We start from the raw sequence: 17,885 nt of genomic DNA on the forward strand, positions 1-17,885 counted from the left end.
TTTTGCAATGATATGCATATTCCATAGATAAGAGGCTATTGCTAACAGTCTTGCAACGCAGCAATTTTCTGTCGACATCGGTGCTAAAATATGTCTAGCTAGCATGCTACAGAGTTGATGTCGTCGCGCGAGTGAGCCTCTGGAGGAGTTCTCTTGGCGCTCACTTCTGTCACGAGCAGACCAATGTAGCAATATAAATCCGGAGTCTGGGTAGTAATCCTGCAGAAAATAATGCTGGCATACTTGTATTTAAAAAACACAACACATTTGGTGTTAGCTTGCTAGCTAGTTTAGCAACTAGTTATAGGGTGTGTAGTTGGTCGACACAGCAGATAGCTAATTTAGCTACATCTCTTTTACCTTGCTAGGTTGGTGCAAGACCTCGCGTACACTAAAATATGAAGATGTTGGTCCATTTACCGTTAGTCAGTGAACTACCTGTGTTGCGTGGATAGATAACGTTAGCTCATCGGTTTCGTGATCTGAGCCTGTTGTCCTTGTCGTGTGTCCATTTTTAGCCCGCCATAGTTTCATAACGATGGCTAACATCCATCGACATGCAGCGTTTTGGTTGTTAGCCACGGTTGCTGAATGGCCACCATCGGCAGGGTTTAGCATTAGCTAGTTACATTGTAATAATTGTTGCACCTTCATACTTGCAAAGGTAGCTAGCGAACTATGTTGCTTATTCCCATGCACGAAAGGTTACGTGCGTGAATGAAGGATAGCTGTTGCAGCTAACGTAACTAGCTACAGAAGGCTGACAGTAGTTACCCCGAGCTCCCGAAATCATGACAACTGTGGCTCATAGTGAGCCCCCATAGCCTCTAACGTTAACTATGCCACTGATAAATAAGGGCCAGATAGCTGCACATTCGCATCATGATCAGTTTTGTTGCCTTTGCAGGTCATTTTCAGAGCATTGTGTCCATGGCGATGTGTCACCTTGACTCTTATCAACAATGAGTGTGCTGGCTGTTCATGTATTTTTTGTGATGTAACGTTACATGCCCCGTTTTTTATTTGAATGCTTACTTATGGGTTCCTTAAGAGAAACATCAACCCGTTTAGTATATCTGGCCTTTTAGAAACAGTAACTGCATTTTAATAGGTGTGTCAAGGCAGCCATACTTCAGATCCCTTACAGTGCTGTCATGGCATAGGCTAGCTACTGTTAAGTCATAGTTTGAAAACAAGGCATTAGAAAGTGTGTCCCTGCTTTGTCAACAGGACTGGGCATTTAGCATTCGAAGCTTAGAACAAGACCTAAACACTCCATCCTTTTACTGGCTAACTCACAAGGCTTGGAGGGGAGGATAAGCCAGACATTTCCTGCAGGTGTATTATGTGGATAATTACCCTATGAACAGTACAGCACCTGCCAAGCAATCTTCTGAACCCTAGGCTTGTAGATCATTGTGGCTCAAGCCAGTATATAGATTGTTCTAAGGACAGTTGCACTGGTTTGCGGTTTATAATGTGTTTCTTCTATTTCCTCTCACCCCAGAAAAGAGTATCAGGACAGGGAACAGTAGTTCATGGAAGACAAGAAAAGGAAGAAAGACGACAAAAGGAAAAGGGAAGCATCTCAGAAGGTAAAGATGTATTTCCACGCCAACATACAACTTTGCTCAGAATGATGCTCAGTTTAACTTGTTGCAGTCTCATTGTTTTTCTTAGAACTTTTGTTTTGACACAATAGTATTCTGATGAACCAGATTATATGCTACATGATATCACCAAGTTGTGATGACCTGGCCAGCTGGGGTATATTCAGTATTGCAAAGTTGTATACAATACACACAACAAGTCTCAATAAATTAAATGTAATGAATAATAGATTGTTGATTAGTGTTGTTATGCCTGGCACTCTGTCCAGACCACAGTACTCCAACCAGCCACTTCCACACCACACATTTGACTCTCTCATTGTCCTACTTTGATGTTCATACAGTTATGTTTGTTTTTCACTTGAATGTCTTTAACAAATTAATTAATATCTCCATATTTGGCTTTTGATGTACTTTTGTCTTATTTCAGGTTGCAGAGCAAAAAAACAAAGGTGAGTGGTGTCTTTGTGTCCTCTGCTAGATTCACCTGGTTGCAATGTTCACAACGTCGCACCTGTTTCTCTGTCTGCTTATGGTGGTCTAGTCGTTCTCATCGCTAGCATTTTTTTTGCGACACCTAATGAGGAACTTAGTACTGTTCCAGTATGCAGATTTTTCGTCACTGATCATTTGTACTAATCACGATTTCGCAAGTGCTTGCATCTTTGGCTCATAGACTTGCCCAAAACTGAGTTTCTGTTCGGAGGGGTGGAGACTTTGCTAGAGACTTCGCTAGTCTCATTAGTACATTTTCTAATATTTCTCCCACCAGAACTTAATCAAGCATCTGATGCAATTACGCAAGATTTTGGTTCTGGGTAGCCTGAGCTTTGTTTGTTTATGCGGTTGGCTTTGTGCTTTGTCACTCCAGTGACACTATCCAGCAGATAAAGAGCACTGTTTCTTTCCCTCTTCCATCCTTCTCACAAGTAACTGAATATTGGAATATATTAAATCAAATCGTATTTGTCACATGCGCTGTACACAACGGGTGTAGACCTTACAGTGAAATGCTTACAACCTTAACCAACAACACAGTTTAAAAAAATATATGAAAAAAAAAGAAGAAATAAAAGTAACAAATAATTAAAGAGCAGCAGTAAAATAACAATAGTGTGGCCAGTACCCCCTGTACATATTAGGGAATGCATTTGGAAAATATTGACATACATTTGAAAATACTCATACAAATATTGCAATACTCCATGCATTTTAACTCCGGTCTGATTTGCTCTAGAGTTATTTGAAATGTATTTGGAATCCTTGTGCGATCCCAGGATATTTGGTAATACTGGCACTGAACACAAAAGGGGTGCTATTTTTGAACCCCAAAGGTTAGCAATGCTAACAAGTATATGTAAAATCCCATAGGGAATGAACACATTGAAAACATTTTATGCAGTCTCTGACAAACAATTTGCAGGACAGACATCCCAGCTCTTAAAGTTATACAAGTAACGCAAAATTGCTACTCAGTTTGCTGTACGCACAAAGCAAATATTAGACCGTAAGCCTCTAGATCCAGGAGTGGATTCTCTGCTGTTACCAAGACTCTTAATTTTGCAAGAAGCTAGCTAACTAGCCACTAAATTAGCAAACCAAATGTACAACTGCAGAGCAATTAGCACATGTTAGACAGTTAACTTAGTTATAAGATATCTAGCTGGCAAAGTTGTAATTTCCATACTGTAGCTAGATTTCCTGACGAGTGCTGCACAACAGTCAACGGTCTCGTCGTTATGTGTTTGAAAACATATAAAATATGACTGGGGACTACCGGTAAGCTTCGAAATGAAAAATGTGAAGGGTGAAATGAACAACGCAATCTGCTTTATCTCCTAACTTAGGGCAGAAGTTGACTGCAGTTATTTACTTAAAAAGTAGCTACAGATATTCCGATAGATAAAGAGTCTTAAATAGTTTCAACGGTCATCCCGTGGCTATTTCCAAATACCCCTGTTCATTGCCCAAGCCAATTTCAAATAACCCAAGCCAATTATTTCAAAATACTTCAAATGAAAGTAGTATATTTGGCTATGTATTTGATGTATTTGAACCAGGTCTGGTCTATTGTTTAGATGCATGTGGCAATTTGACTCTATTTAACTTTATTTAACTAGGCAAGTCTGTTAATTAAGAACAAATTCTTATTTTCAATGATGGCCTAGGAACAGTGGGTTAACTGCCTGTTCAGGGGCAAAACAACAGATTTTTACCTTGTCAGCTCAGGGGTTTGAACTTGCAACCTTCTGGTTACTAGTCTAATGCTCTAACCACTTGGCTACCCTGCCGTACGATGATGGCTAGATAAAATGTTTTATTATCCACTAGGAAATATTATTTTAATTTCATATCACCATTTTTATGCTGACTGTCCTCTATACTCCTTACTAACTTCTCTCTGTCTTCTCCTTCACCATGCAGTGCCAGAATTGACCAAGCCCTTGTCCACCCAGTCTCCTGCTGCCCCCAGCTCTGCTTCCCCCAGCCCTGGACCCATCCCCTCGGCATCCTCCTCCCCTGCCACCGCGGCTGCAGGCGGCGCCCCCCCTCAGGGCGGGAACAATGCGAAGCGGCCGGCGGTGGCCAACGGACAGCCCCCCACAGCAGGCACCCAGGCCCCCCAGCGCTACATGCCCCGCGAAGTGCCCCCGCGATTCCGCTGCCAGCAAGACCACAAAGTGCTACTGAAGAGGGGCCAGCCGCCGCTGTCCTCCATGCTACTGGGTGGAGGGGGCGGAGGGGGAGACGGCCTCAACGCAACCATGGCTGCTGCCTCAGGTGGGTGTCTGGCACGAGTCGACATGGGGCATCATGCGAAGTTAGGCTCTGTTTGAATACTTTATAAGTGCATCCCACTTTACTCGCTTTGTCTTGGTAGACCGTTTTGGGGAAAACTGTTTGTTCTCTCTTTGTCCAAGTCCATAAAAATTGGGCGGCAGTCAATGTGTGTGTCTCTCGTGTCTTTGTTGTTTCCCGTCCAGATTCCAGTCCAGGCTATGTGGGTCCAGCTGCACCCTCACTGCCCCTCACCTCGTCATCCTCTTCATCATCAATCGCTGCTTCTTCTACTTCTTCAAATTATGCAAATTCCACGTGGGGGACGGGCTCTGGCAGCCTGCCCTCCTCTCAGGGCAGGGAGAAGGTCATTGTGGACGGCTCGGACCTAGAGGAGTGGCCTAACATTGCCCCTGGCGACGGGAGCGGAGGAGGTGGAGCTTCAGGGCCAGGAAGCGGTAGTGAGTCGTCGGTGGAGGGCGGTGGTGGAATGCCGAACAGCTGTGCCTCATGGAAAGGTGGGGATCCTGGCAGTCCTTCACCCACTTCCTCGTTCTCAATGTCCAATGAATGTATGCTGTCCGGCAGTGTGGTGTGGGGGTCTGCTGCCTCACAGGGTCCTGTAGAAGGGAATGCAGCCCCAGGGACGTCATTGCCACCCATTCCCAAATCCTCCCCTCTGCCAGTGGGCCCTGATGGCTCACTTGGTGGCAGTGGGGGGATCCCTGGTGCCAACTTCAACCCAAATGCCAACCCTTCTGCCTGGCCTGCCCTAGTGCAGCAGGATGGAGCTGGGGCAGCTTCCTCTGAAGGTGCCCCCCCCTCTTCCTTCCTCCAGAGCCAGGTTGGGTCTCTGTCTGCCAACAACCCTCCCCCGGCCCTGGGGAACCCACCTCTAGCTTTGAATCAATCTGCTCATCAGCACCAACTTCACCAAATGCAATCCAGAGAAAGAGAGCACCCGTCGGACGGGGGCTGGGGTGGAGCGGCGCTGGAGACCGGAGCAGGACCAAAAAATGCGGGGACAGGGGAGGGAGCCAATATAGACTGTGGGGGAGGAGGCAACGGGGGAGACAACCTCTCTGCTTCCCAAACCTCTTCCTCCTGGGGAGGCCAGCCTTTCCCCGCTGCTAACTCCAAAACGGGTGCCTCAAGGACTGATGGTTGGGAAGGGGGAGCTGCTGAGGGTGGTGGAGGCTCGCGGTGGGGGTACAGTGCTCAGGGGGTAATGGAGGGAAAGCCTGGGGCGCTGGAAGTGGGGGTAACACTCAGACCGCCGGGGTATCTCAGGGAGGGTGGGGAGGAGGAGGAGAGCGAGGGTCTTCAGTTGGAGACTGGGGAGGTAATTCAGGTGGGATGGGTGGAAGTGGTGGAGTTGGCAATTCAGGAGGGGAGGCTGGTGGTGTCGGCGGCCGCAGCAGTAGCAGCAGCAGCAGTGGGGGCAGCATCGGCAACCCCCCTGCCGCCGCCTCTTCTCCCAAATCATCCACCACTACAACAAGAGCTTTGGACAATCAGAAGGGAGTTGGAGTGGGGGACGGAGGGACAGAGGGGGACACAGGGGAGTGGGGGGGGGGCCGGGGTGGAAGAGGTCATTCTTCATCCAGAGGTGGCGGCAATCACAATCAACACCATGGGTATGGCCACCACCGGTATTCCCATCCCCCACCACCCAACCCTGAAGTGGCCTTACAGGCAATGCTCAGCCGCAATGACCTGGACCCGCGCGTCCTCTCCAACACAGGCTGGGGCCAGACCCAGATCAGACAGAACGTGGCCTGGGACCTAGAACCAGGAAAAGGAGGTTCTGGGTTGTCTGCTTCATCCAAAAACTCTCCACCTCCCATTGGTCCGTCTTCTCAGTACTCCACTGGCTCTGCTACAACTACTGATTCTCCTTCCCTTCTCCCTGGCTCAGCTCCAAACCTGAACTCCAACCCTTCCCTGGGGACCTCTGGTGGCTCTGGGGAGGGCTGGGAGAGTGGTGGTAACAGCAGCAGCGGTTGCAGCAACTCCCTACCCAACCGAGGACCACCTCACCCGGGATCCAACATGAGGAATGTTTCTGGTGTCACACAATCTGCGTCAATGACCACTGGAGCAGGTATGGGAGGAGGAGGAGGCCTTGGACCAGGCCAGGGTAAGCCTACAGGAGGCTGGGGTGGGGTAGGACCAGGGGAGAGCCAAGGAAAAGGATGGGGGAACGAAGGATCAGAGTGGGGTGGAGGGAGGGAACGTAGTAGTAGAGGAGGGTGGGGAGATAATGGACAACAGGGTAACCAAGGTGGAGGAGGAGGAGGTGGTGGCTGGGGAGGCAGCCAGGAGGAGAAGGGGACAGGAGGAGGATGGAAGGAGATGGGGAGGGATGGAGGAGGGTGTGGTGGACAGAGGGAGAGGGGTGGGGGGACTGGGGAGAGCGAGAGGCCAAATCGAGCAGTGGAGGAGGAGCATGGGGAGAGGAAAGGAAAGGTGGGGAGACTCAGAAGTCGGTACGTGGGGTAGCTGGGACGAGGGAGCCCCTAGGAGAGCCTGGGGGCAGGAGGTACATGTGGAGGAGGGGCAGGTGTGGACATGGGGGCAGCAAACCCCACCAGGGGCGTTGGGGTGGAGGGGGGGGTGGGAAAATGCACCCGTCACAGATGCCAAACAGCCAGACAGCCTCTGTGAAAGGTCCCATGGCACAAAAGCAGCAGCACCAATCACAGCCCCAGCAGCAGCCGCTACCGCAGCAAGCACTGGACCCAGGGGACATGCAAGGAGGAGAGGGCTGGGGGAGACCATCGGGCCCCCAGGCCCAAAACCAAAGCAGCTCAGGCTGGACGGCCGGACCCATCCCCAGCGGTCCTAATGGAGGAGAGGGGCCGCAGTCCAGCGGTTGGGAGGAACCTTCACCACAATTCATTAGCAGGAAGATGGACATTGACGATGGGACGTCGGCTTGGGGAGACCCCAGCCAGTTTAATAACAAGACTGTCAACCTGTGGGAGAAGAACGGCGTTCCCACTGGTCAGCAGCTGCCAATGCACGGCCAGGGACCAGGACCACCGCCCCAACAGCAGCAGCCTGGGCCTCCAGCTCTACAGCAGCAACCTGGGCCTGGGAGGCAGCCCACTGGGATGGGAGGCAGGGACATCAACCCTGGCCATGGACCTGGACCTGGGAAAGCTCCAGGGATGGGTAAGAGACTAACTGTTAGGCTGATGTGCAGGACCGTTCGCATAGATTTTTTTAAATATAAGATTTAAGCCTATTACCTAATAGACATGCGGAGTGGAAGGCTTATAGAACTCAGTCTTTCCCATCAACCTATAGAGCACAGTACATAAATCACACCACTGTGTCACTGATGGATACATCCCTATCCCTGCCCATGTGTGTAGCTCCATCGTCTGGCTGGGACGGTGGCTCTCCCTCAGACCCCCCGGTGGACAACGGCACCGCAGCCTGGGGAAAGCCCACTGAGACCCCCACCGGCTGGGGAGACCCTGGGGAGGAACCTGGGAAGAACACCTCTGGCTGGGGAAACCCCTCACCCAACCCCATCAAATCTGGTAAGGAAACTAACTACTGTAAAGCCTCAAAAAGACATGACGATGTCTGATTAGGTTCAGTGCATTCAGAAAGTATTTAGACCACTTTACCTTTTCTACATTCTAAAATTGAGTATATTGATTTTTCCCTTCATCAATCTACACACAATACCCCATAATGTTAAAAAAATATATATATATATATTTTTTTTTTACAAATGTACACATTTTCATAGTATTCAGACCCTTTACTCAGTACTTTGTTGAAGCACCTTTGGCAGAGACTACAACCTCAACTTCTTGGGTATGACACTACAAGCTTGGCACACCTGTATTTGGGAAGTTTCTCCCATTGCTGCACAGCTATTTAGCAGGTTTTCATCAAGGATCTCTCTGATCTCCCTCTGCTCTGTTAATATTTCCCTCAATCCTGACGAGTCTCCCAGTCCCTGCCGCTGAAAAACATCCCCACAGCATGATGCTGCTACCACCATGCTTCACCGTAGGGATGGTGCCAGGTTTGCTCCAGACGTGATTCTTAGCATTCGGGCCAAAGAGTTCAATATTGGTTTCATCAGACCAGATAATCTTGTTTCTCATGGTCTGCGTCCTTGAGGTGCCCTTTGGCAAACTACAAGCGGACTGTCATGAAGTTAGTGCCATTCTGCCCACAGAGCAGTGACGAGTTCTAGTGAGCAGCGACCATTTATGTCCATGACCGTTATAATATTCTATTTACTCTGATCATGCTAAATTCTCAGAGTAAATCGTCAGTAACTTTTTAACCATTAATGGTGGAGACATAGGGTTTGTTTACAAAATGTCTCCCAAAAAATCCAGACACAATCACAGATTTGCAGTGTCGTCATAACACACAGCATATTATTGGTGTAATAATGCTACTCATTGTTATTTCCATAGCAGGTTCAAAGTCTATGCAAGAAGGAGGCTGGGGTGAGGGAGACCAGGGCTCGGTGGCGGCCTCGCGTCACCCCAGCTGGGAGGAAGAGGAGGAGGGAGGAGCAGGGGTGTGGAACAGTGTTGGGTCCCAGGGCAGCAGCTCGTCCTACAACAGTGGGGGCTGGGGCCAAGGTCATGGGGGCAAGAAGCCCAACAACAAGGTAGGACAGCATCCACAATGGGTTAGGTTAGGTTTTCTATGGTGGTTGCCTCATTCAGAAACTTGAGAGGAGTTGGATATTTGATGAGGCCTTTTGGTGGGAAAATGGCCTTTGTTTGTGCCAGAAGAAAACCTACTGCCAGAAATGTTATATCTGTATGTTTGTCTCTCAGGCTCCCCTGAAGAGTGGAGGAGGAGACTCCTGGATGAACCCCATGAACAAACAGTTCTCCAACATGGGGCTCCTGGTAAGTTTCAGAGAAAAGGCTAAGTTTAGAGCCCACAGGCATCCACTGTGTGTTTGAGATACTGTATGTAGTGAGAAATGTGTTGTTGTATCTATTACAATGAGCGTGACATGCCAATAGGTGTGGTGGGGTTGATTTATGATGGTGGTAGTGATGAGGATATGTGCTGTGTTTGCAGGGTGATGATCCTAGTGGGCGGCCTCTGGACTTGGCCCCTGGTCCTCCTCAGGATAAGAAGATGGAAGGAGAGAAGCGAGGGATGGTCCTGAATGACTACAATGGAGAGATGCGTAAAGGAGGGCAGAGAGCCATGGGAGGAGGAGGGATGGTCTACCGTTCACCTGGTTCCAAAGAGATGGGGCCTGGCGACCCTGGGCCTTACTATGACAAGGTTGGTACCTCAGACCATTGCAACGCTCTGTGGATGGGTCTCAAATGGCATCCTATTCTCTTTATAGTACACTACTTTTGATAAGAGCCCTATAGGTATTGGTCAAAAGTAGTTTACTAAAGGGTACATGGTTCCATTTCGGACGCAACCTCTGTGACTTTGACTTCTCCAAGTACCACTTGTCTCATTAACACTTTATTCTATGTCTCTTTCTTCCTTCCCCTCCTTCTTTTGGTAACCTTCTTCCTGTTCCCTCCTTATTTTGGTGTCCCTCTTCGTGTGCCCTCCTTCTTTTGGTGTCCCTCTTCCGGTCCCTTCCCTGTCTCACCTACTTCTTCCCCCATATTGGGAAACTACTTTGATTGGCTGTCACTGTGATCAGCAGACCTTGCCTTTCACCAATCAGGATGGGTGCCTTGGGGAGGAGTACTCTCCACCCTCTGTCTACAAGCCCTCCCCTCTCTACAACCACACTATCCCCCCTAGACAAGTAAGGCTGTGTCCCTCTGTCTCCATTAGACCATCAGCTCATTGCTTCACCACTAAGCTGGTCCCAGATCTGTTTCTGCTTTAGCCAACTGATTATTGTTGTTATTCCATAAGATCTGGGACAGGCTACTTCACCACATCTCCCTGTACATAGAAACTTATCTTACTGTCCATCCCTCATAAATTGTGTTCTTAAAAATCAATGAGTACATATCATTTAATAGAAAAAAAAATGTATGCAGCAATTGCAGATTTTCCCTTTAAGCATCAAGTACAAAGTCCCCCAAAATCATTTCCTCTGTGTCAGTGTTGTATCGTCTCATTTCCCATCTCCCCCATCGTTATGTCTGTCAAAGAGTCAGCCATGTTTGTAACCCACTCCCTCCCTCTGTTTCCTTGTCAGGGTGGTCATAACATGTTTGGCAGCAGCGGTGGTGGGATGCCCCAGTCCAGACACCAGCCCGGTGTGCCACCCATAAACCCGTCCGCAGGGATACGAGCACAAGTGCCTCATCAGTTCCTGTCACCTCAGGTACCCTTTTTGTTTATTATTAATATATATATATTTTAACATTTTATCAGACTAGAAGTAGTCAGTTGTTTTTACGTTCACCTTTACAAGGCTTTTTTCAAGGGACTCCCTTATGTAAATCAGTCTCCTATATGCCCAAACCTCTGCTCAGAACAAAAGATTTTTGGTCCGTTGGTTTCTTAGTAAGTTCTTTCTGTGAAACGTTGTTTCCAGAGATGTGATTTATTTCACCAGCCTGCTCTTGATCATAGGCTAATGGGAGTATTTAGGTGACTACACTCAATGGATTAAAAAAAACCTCAGCAAATCGATGAGGAGTGCACTCACTGATTTTCTGTTTTGAAATGGAATGTGCTAGACAAGATGCTTTATTCCACGTTCCCATGGTAACACGATGGTCCGTGTTCCAGGTGCCAGGTTCTGTGCTGAAGCAGATGCCGCCTCCCAGCGTGGGTGGAGTCGGAGGTGTGGGTGGGGTGGGGGCTGTAGGAGGGGGCGTGTTCCCCCCTCAGCTGTCCCCCCAGCACATCGCCATGCTGAGCAGCATCTACCCTCCGCACATCCAGTTCCAGCTGGTGAGTAGCTATACTCCTATACAACACTAGAATGATCACAGTAGTGGTCAGAGAACAAAGCCTTGAGGAACACAAAAACTTACCTTAGATTTGTTCTGATTAAAGCCATGTTGGTTGAAGCATCAATGTTTTTATATACAGTTGAAGTCTGAAGTTTACATTCATTTTAGCCAAAATCATTTAAACTCCATTTTTCATAATTCCTGACATTTAATCCTAGTAAAAATGTCTTGTTTTAGGTCAGTTAGGATCACCACTTTATTTTAAGAATGTGAAATGTCAGAATAATAGTAGAGAGAATGATTTATTTCAGCTTTTATTTCTTTCATCACATTCCCAGTGGGTCAGAAGTTTACATACACTCAATTGGTATTTGGTAGCATTGGTATTTGGTAGCAACTTGGGTCAAACATTTTGGGTAGCCTTCCACAAGCTTCCCGCAATAAGTTGGGTGAATTTTGGCCCATTCCCCCTGACAGAGCTGGTGAAACTGAGTCAGGTTTGTAGACCTCCTTGCTCGCACATGCTTTTTCAGTTCTGCCCACAAATGTTCTATAGGATTGAGGTCAGGGCTTTGTGATGGCCACTCCAATACCTTGACATTGTTGTCCTTAAGCCATTATGCCACAACTTTGGAAGTATGCTTGGGGTCATTGTCCATTTGGAAAACCCATTTGCGACCAAGCTTTGACTTCCTGACTGATGTCTTGAGTTGTTGCTTCAATATATCCACATAATATTCCTACCTCATGATGCCATCTATTATGTGAAGTGCACCAGGCCCTCCTGCAGCAAAGCACCCCCACAACATGATGCTGCTTCCCCCGTACTTCACGGTTGGGATGGTGTTCATCGGCTTGCAAGCCTCCCCCATTTTTCTCCAAACATAACAAAGGTGATTATTGCCAAACAGTTCTATTTTTGTTTCGTCAGACGAGGACATTTCTCCAAAAAGTACTATCTTTGTCCCCATGTGCAGTTACAAACCTTAGTCTAGCTTTTTTATGGCGGTTTTGGAGCAGTGGCTTCTTCCTTGCTGAGCGGCCTTTCAGGTTGTCGATATAGGACTCGTTTTACTGTGGATATAGATACTTTTGTACCTGTTTCCTACAGCATCTTCACAAGGTCCTTTGCTGTTGTTCTGGGATTGATTTGCACGTTTCGCAACAAAATACGTTCATCTCTAGGAGACAGAACTCATCTCCTTCCTGAGCGGTATGACGGCTGCATGGTCACATGGTGTTTATAATTGCGTACTATTGTTTGTACATATGAACGTAGTACCTTCAGGCGTTTGGAAATTGTTTAAGGATAAACCAGACTTGTGGAGGTCTACAAAAAAATTCTGAGGTCTTGGCAGGTTTCTTTTGATTTTCCCATGATGTCAAGCAAAGAGGCACTGAGTTTGAAGGTAGGTCTTTAAATACATCCACAGGTACACCTTCAATTTACTCAAATTATGTCAATTAGCCGATCAGAAGTTTCTAAAGCCATGACATCATTTTCTGGAATTTTCCAAGCTGTTTAAAGGCACAGTCAGCTTAGTTTATGTAAACTTCTGACCCACTGGAATTGTGATACAGTGAAATAATCTGTCTGTAAACAATTGTTGGAAAAGTACTTGTGTCATGCCCAAAGTAGATGTCCTAAGCGACTTGCCAAAATTATAGTTTGTTAAAACCTCTTGAGCTTACTTGAGACGCAGACGTCTCACCTAGAGCTCTAGAAATGCACATGCGCGACGCTATATGCTAATGGTATTAGTTAAAACGCAAACGTTCATTAAAATACACATGTTTGGTATTAAAATAAAGCTACAGTCATTGTGAATCTAGCCACCGTGTCAGATTTTTAAAATGCTTTTCAGCGAAAGCATGAGAAGCTATTATCTGATAGCATGTAGGGGATGTAAACAAAAGAATTAGCATAGTCGGCGCTACACAAACCGCACAATAAAATATAAAACATTAATTACCTTTGACCATCTTCTTTCTTTGCACACCTTGATGTCCCATAATCAATACTGGGTCTTTTTTGGATTAAATCGGTCCATATATAGCCTAGATATCGATCTATGAAGACTGTGTGGAAAACGGAAAAAAGAGCGTTTCATAACGTAACGTCATTTTTAAAAGTTAAAAATTCGACGATAAACTTTTACAAAACACTTGAAATACCTTTCTAATGCAACTTTAGGTATAACTACACGTTAATAAGCTATAAAAATCATCAGGAGGCGATGTAAATTCGATAGCCTGCCGTGTGGAAAAATGTCCGGAGAAAAAGACAGACAATGCCTCGGGTTGGTGGTCGGAGAGAATCGGTTCCCTTTGGGCGGATCTACCAAGAATCAATTCAGATTCAAATGAGGAGACTCTATAGATCCTGTGGTAGCTGTAGGTACTGCAAGCTTGGCCAAATATATTACGGTTCACCTTTAACAATTCATGGGAGTGGCGCATGGATACTTTTTCCATCTCCAGTGATCAGATTTTCCTGCGCTTTTGATGAAACAGACGTTCTGTTATAGTCACAGCCGTGATTTAAACAGTTTTGGAAACGTCTGAGTGTTTTCTATCCACACATACTAATCATATGCATATACTATATTCCTGGCCTGAGTAGCAGGACGCCAAAATGTTGCGCGATTTTTAACAGAATTTCAGAAAAAGTAGGGGGGAAGCTTAACAGGTTAACAAGAAATTTGTGGAGTGGTTGAAAAACTAGTTTTAATGACTCCAACCTAAGTGTATGTAAACTTCTGACTTCAAACTGTGTGTGTGTGTGTGTGTACACTGCTCAAAAAAATGAAGGGAACACTAAAATAACACATCCTAGATCTGAATGAATGAAATATTCTTAATAAATACTTTCTTCTTTACATACAGTGGGGCAGCCACCAATTGTGCAAGTTCTCCCACTTAAAAAGATGAGAGGCCTGTAATTTTCATCATAGGTACACTTCAACTATGACAGACAAAATGAGAGAAAAAAAATCCAGAAAATCACATTGTAGGATTTTTAATGAATTAATTTGCAAATTATGGTGGAAAATAAGTATTTGGTCAATAACAAAAGTTTGTCTCAATACTTTGTCATTGCCAACAAAGGGTATATAACAGAGGTCAAACGTTTTCTGTAAGTCTTCACAAGGTTTTCACACACTGTTGCTGGTATTTTGGCCCATTCCTCCATGCAGATCTCCTCTAGAGCAGTGATGTTTTGGGGCTGTTGCTGGGCAACACGGACTTTCAACTCCCTCCAAAGATTTCTTATGGGGTTGAGATCTGGAGCCTGGCTAGGCCACTCCAGGACCTTGAAATGCTTCTTACGAAGCCACTCCTTCGTTTGCCCGGGCGGTGTGTTTGGGATCATTGTCATGCTGAAAGACCCAACCATGTTTCATCTTCAATGCCCTTGCTGATGGAAGGAGGTTTTCACTCAAAATCTCACGATACATGGCCCCATTCATTCTTTCCTTTACACGGATCAGTCATCCTGGTCCCTTTGCAGAAAAACAGTCCCAAAGCATGATGTTTCCACCCCCATGCTTCACAGTAGGTATGGTGTTCTTTGGATGCAACTCAGCATTCTTTGTCCTCCCAACAGAGACGAGTTGAGTTTTTACCAAAAAGTTATATTTTGGTTTCATCTGACCATATGACATTCTCCCAATCTTCTTCTGGATCATCCAAATGCTCTCTAGCAAACTTCAGACGGGCCTGGACATGTACTGGCTTAAGCAGGGGGACACATCTGGCACTGCAGGATTTGAGTCCCTGACGGCGTAGTGTGTTACTGATGGTAGGCTTTGTTACTTTGGTCCCAGCTCTCTGCAGGTCATTCACTAGGTCCCCCCGTGTGGTTCTGGGATTTTGGCTCACCGTTCTTGTGATAATTTTGACCCCACGGGGTGAGATCTTGCGTGGAGCCCCAGATCGAGGGAGATTATCAGTGGTCTTTTATGTCTTCCATTTCCTAATAATTACTCCCACAGTTGATTTCTTCAAACCAAGCTGCTTACCTATTGCAGATTCAGTCTTCCCAGCCTGGTGCAGGTCTACAATTTTGTTTCTGGTGTCCTTTGACAGCTCTTTGGTCTTGGCCATAGTGGAGTTTGGAGTGTGACTGTTTGAGGTTGTGGACAGGTGTCTTTTATACTGATAACAAGTTCAAACAGGTGCCATTAATACAGGTAACGAGTGGAGGACAGAGGAGCCTCTTAAAGAAGAAGTTACAGGTCTGTGAGAGCCAGAAATCTTGATTGTTTGTAGGTGACCAAATACTTATTTCCCACCATAATTTGCAAATAAATTCATTAAAAATCCTAGTGTGATTTTTATTTATTATTATTTTTTTTTCTCCTTTTGTCTGTCATAGTTGAAGTGTACCTATGATGAAAATTACAGGCCTCTCATATTTTTAAGTGGGAGAACTTGCACAATTGGTGGCTGACAAAATACTTTTTTGCCCCACTGTAGTTGAATGTGCTGACAACAAAATCACACACAAATGATCAATGGAAATCAAATTTATCAACCCATGGAGGTCTGGATTTGGAGTCCCACTCAAAATTAAAGTGGAAAACCACACTACAGGCTGATCCAACTTTGATGTAATGTCCTTAAAACAAGTCAAAAGGAGGCTCAGTAGTGTGTGTGGCCTCCACGTTGCCTGTATGACCTCCCTACAACGCCTGGGCATGCTCCTGATGAGGTGGCGGATGGTCTCCTGAGGGATCTCCTCCCAGACCTGGATTAAGCATCCGCCTACTCCTGGACAGTCTGTGGTGGATGGAGCGAGACATGATGTCCCAGGTGTGCTTAATTGGATTCAGGTCTAGGGAACCAGCAGGAACTGCTGACACACTCCAGCCACGTCATTTTGCAGGGCTCTGCAAGTGCTCCTCCTGCTCCACCTTGCACAAAGGCGGCAGTAGCGGTCCTGCTGCTGGGTTGTTGCCCTCCTACGGCCTCCTCCACGTCTCCTGATGTACTGGCCTGTCTCCTGGTAGCGCCTCCATGCTCTGGACACTACGCTGACAGACACAGCAAACCTTCTTGCCACAGCTCGCATTGATGTGCCATCCTGGATGAGCTGCACTACCTGAGCCACTTGTGTGGGTTGTAGACTCCGTCTCATGCTACCACTAGAGTGAAAGCACCGCCAGCATTCAAAAGTGACCAAAACATCAACCAGGAAGCATAGGAACTGAGAAGTGGTCTGTGGTCACCACCTGCAGAACCACTCCTTTATTGGGGGTGTCTTGCTAATTGCCTATAATTTCCACCTGTTGTCTATTCCATTTGCACAACAGCATGTGAAATTTATTGTCAATCAGTGTTGCTTCCAAAGTGGACAGTTTGATTTCACAGAAGTGTGATTGACTTGGAGTTACATTGAGTTGTTTAAGTGTTCCCTTTATTTTTTTGAGCAGTGTATATACACACACACATATACATACCCTGACTACACCGCTCGCTTCGCGTGCGTTGCAAAATAAATTTAGGAATCTATGTTATTCAATTATTGCACCCACACTGCTCGCGCTTGTCAACGAGCGTCTGCTTTGCCAAGGGCTAAAATGAAGTCATTCCTATTTCTGATGCAGATCGCACTGCAAGTCCTGCCTCTCCCATCTCCTCATTGGTTTATAGAATCAGGTACCCATGTGCCATCTCCTCATTGGTTATACCCACGTGGGTGATTGAAAGACGAACTGTTGCCTGTTGTCGTGGTAATACTATGAAAGTTTAGATGCCAATCACCATATGTTAAACGATGGAAAGGCCTGGAAGGAGGAGAGATGACTAGAAACGATTCGGTTGACCGTTTTTATGTGTGGATTAATTGTTGGAGTAGGGAACCTTGTGCATTGCAGTTAAAATAACAACCTAATGTTTATATCCCTGGACAAATTAGCTAGCAACTGCAAGCTAGCTAAATAGGAAAAATTGCCAAAAATGGTTAATGCTTTTCGACCTGTCCCCAAATGAATGTCATTGGTTGAGAGTTTGTTTTGATATTTTAACCTGCGTGACGTAATCACGTTTGGTGTAGGGGGACAAAATATATTTATGCACGATGGCGTACACGCTCAGCCGGTTTGAATTCCGTGTTAGGTTGGAATCATTAAAACTTGTTTATGTAAGCTTCTGACTTCAACTGTACCTATATAGACTAGAAGTTGGACGATTTTTATGATTTTTCAACGCCGATACCGATTATTGGAGGACCAAAAAAAAAACGATGCCGATTTGATAAATAAAATAAATGTAATAATGACAATTACAACAATACTGAATGAACACTTATTTGAACTTAATATAATAAATCAATAAAATCAATTTAGCCTCAAATAAATAATGAAGCATGTTCAATTTGGTTTAAATAATGCAAAAACAAAGTGTTGGAGAAGAAAGTAAAAGTGCCATATGTGCCATGTAAGAAAGCTAACGTTTAAGTTCCTTGCTCAGAACATGAGTACATACGAAAGCTGGTCGTTCCTTTTAACATGAGTTTTCAACATTCCCAGGTAAGAAGTTTTAGCTTGTAGTTATTATAGGACTATTTCTCTCTATACGATTTTTATTTCATATACCTTTTGACTAT

General features: G+C 45.8%; 1 protein-coding gene across 1 annotated transcript in view; it reads left to right on the top strand.

The window, feature by feature from the left end:
* tnrc6ba (trinucleotide repeat containing adaptor 6Ba) overlaps positions 1–17,885 on the top strand; it is a 43,546-nt gene that overhangs the window by 458 nt on the left and 25,203 nt on the right. The window contains 13 exon segments of the mRNA XM_042306308.1: positions 1,508–1,595; positions 2,041–2,062; positions 4,035–4,391; positions 4,595–6,075; positions 6,078–6,554; positions 6,707–7,565; positions 7,769–7,939; positions 8,840–9,039; positions 9,212–9,286; positions 9,465–9,677; positions 10,060–10,167; positions 10,570–10,698; positions 11,109–11,273. Coding sequence (XP_042162242.1) covers positions 1,539–1,595; positions 2,041–2,062; positions 4,035–4,391; positions 4,595–6,075; positions 6,078–6,554; positions 6,707–7,565; positions 7,769–7,939; positions 8,840–9,039; positions 9,212–9,286; positions 9,465–9,677; positions 10,060–10,167; positions 10,570–10,698; positions 11,109–11,273 — 4,314 coding nt within the window. The 5' untranslated portion in view covers positions 1,508–1,538.

Source organism: Oncorhynchus tshawytscha, linkage group LG25 (assembly GCF_018296145.1).
Source record: "Oncorhynchus tshawytscha isolate Ot180627B linkage group LG25, Otsh_v2.0, whole genome shotgun sequence".
NCBI classification, from domain to species: Eukaryota; Metazoa; Chordata; class Actinopteri; order Salmoniformes; family Salmonidae; genus Oncorhynchus; species Oncorhynchus tshawytscha.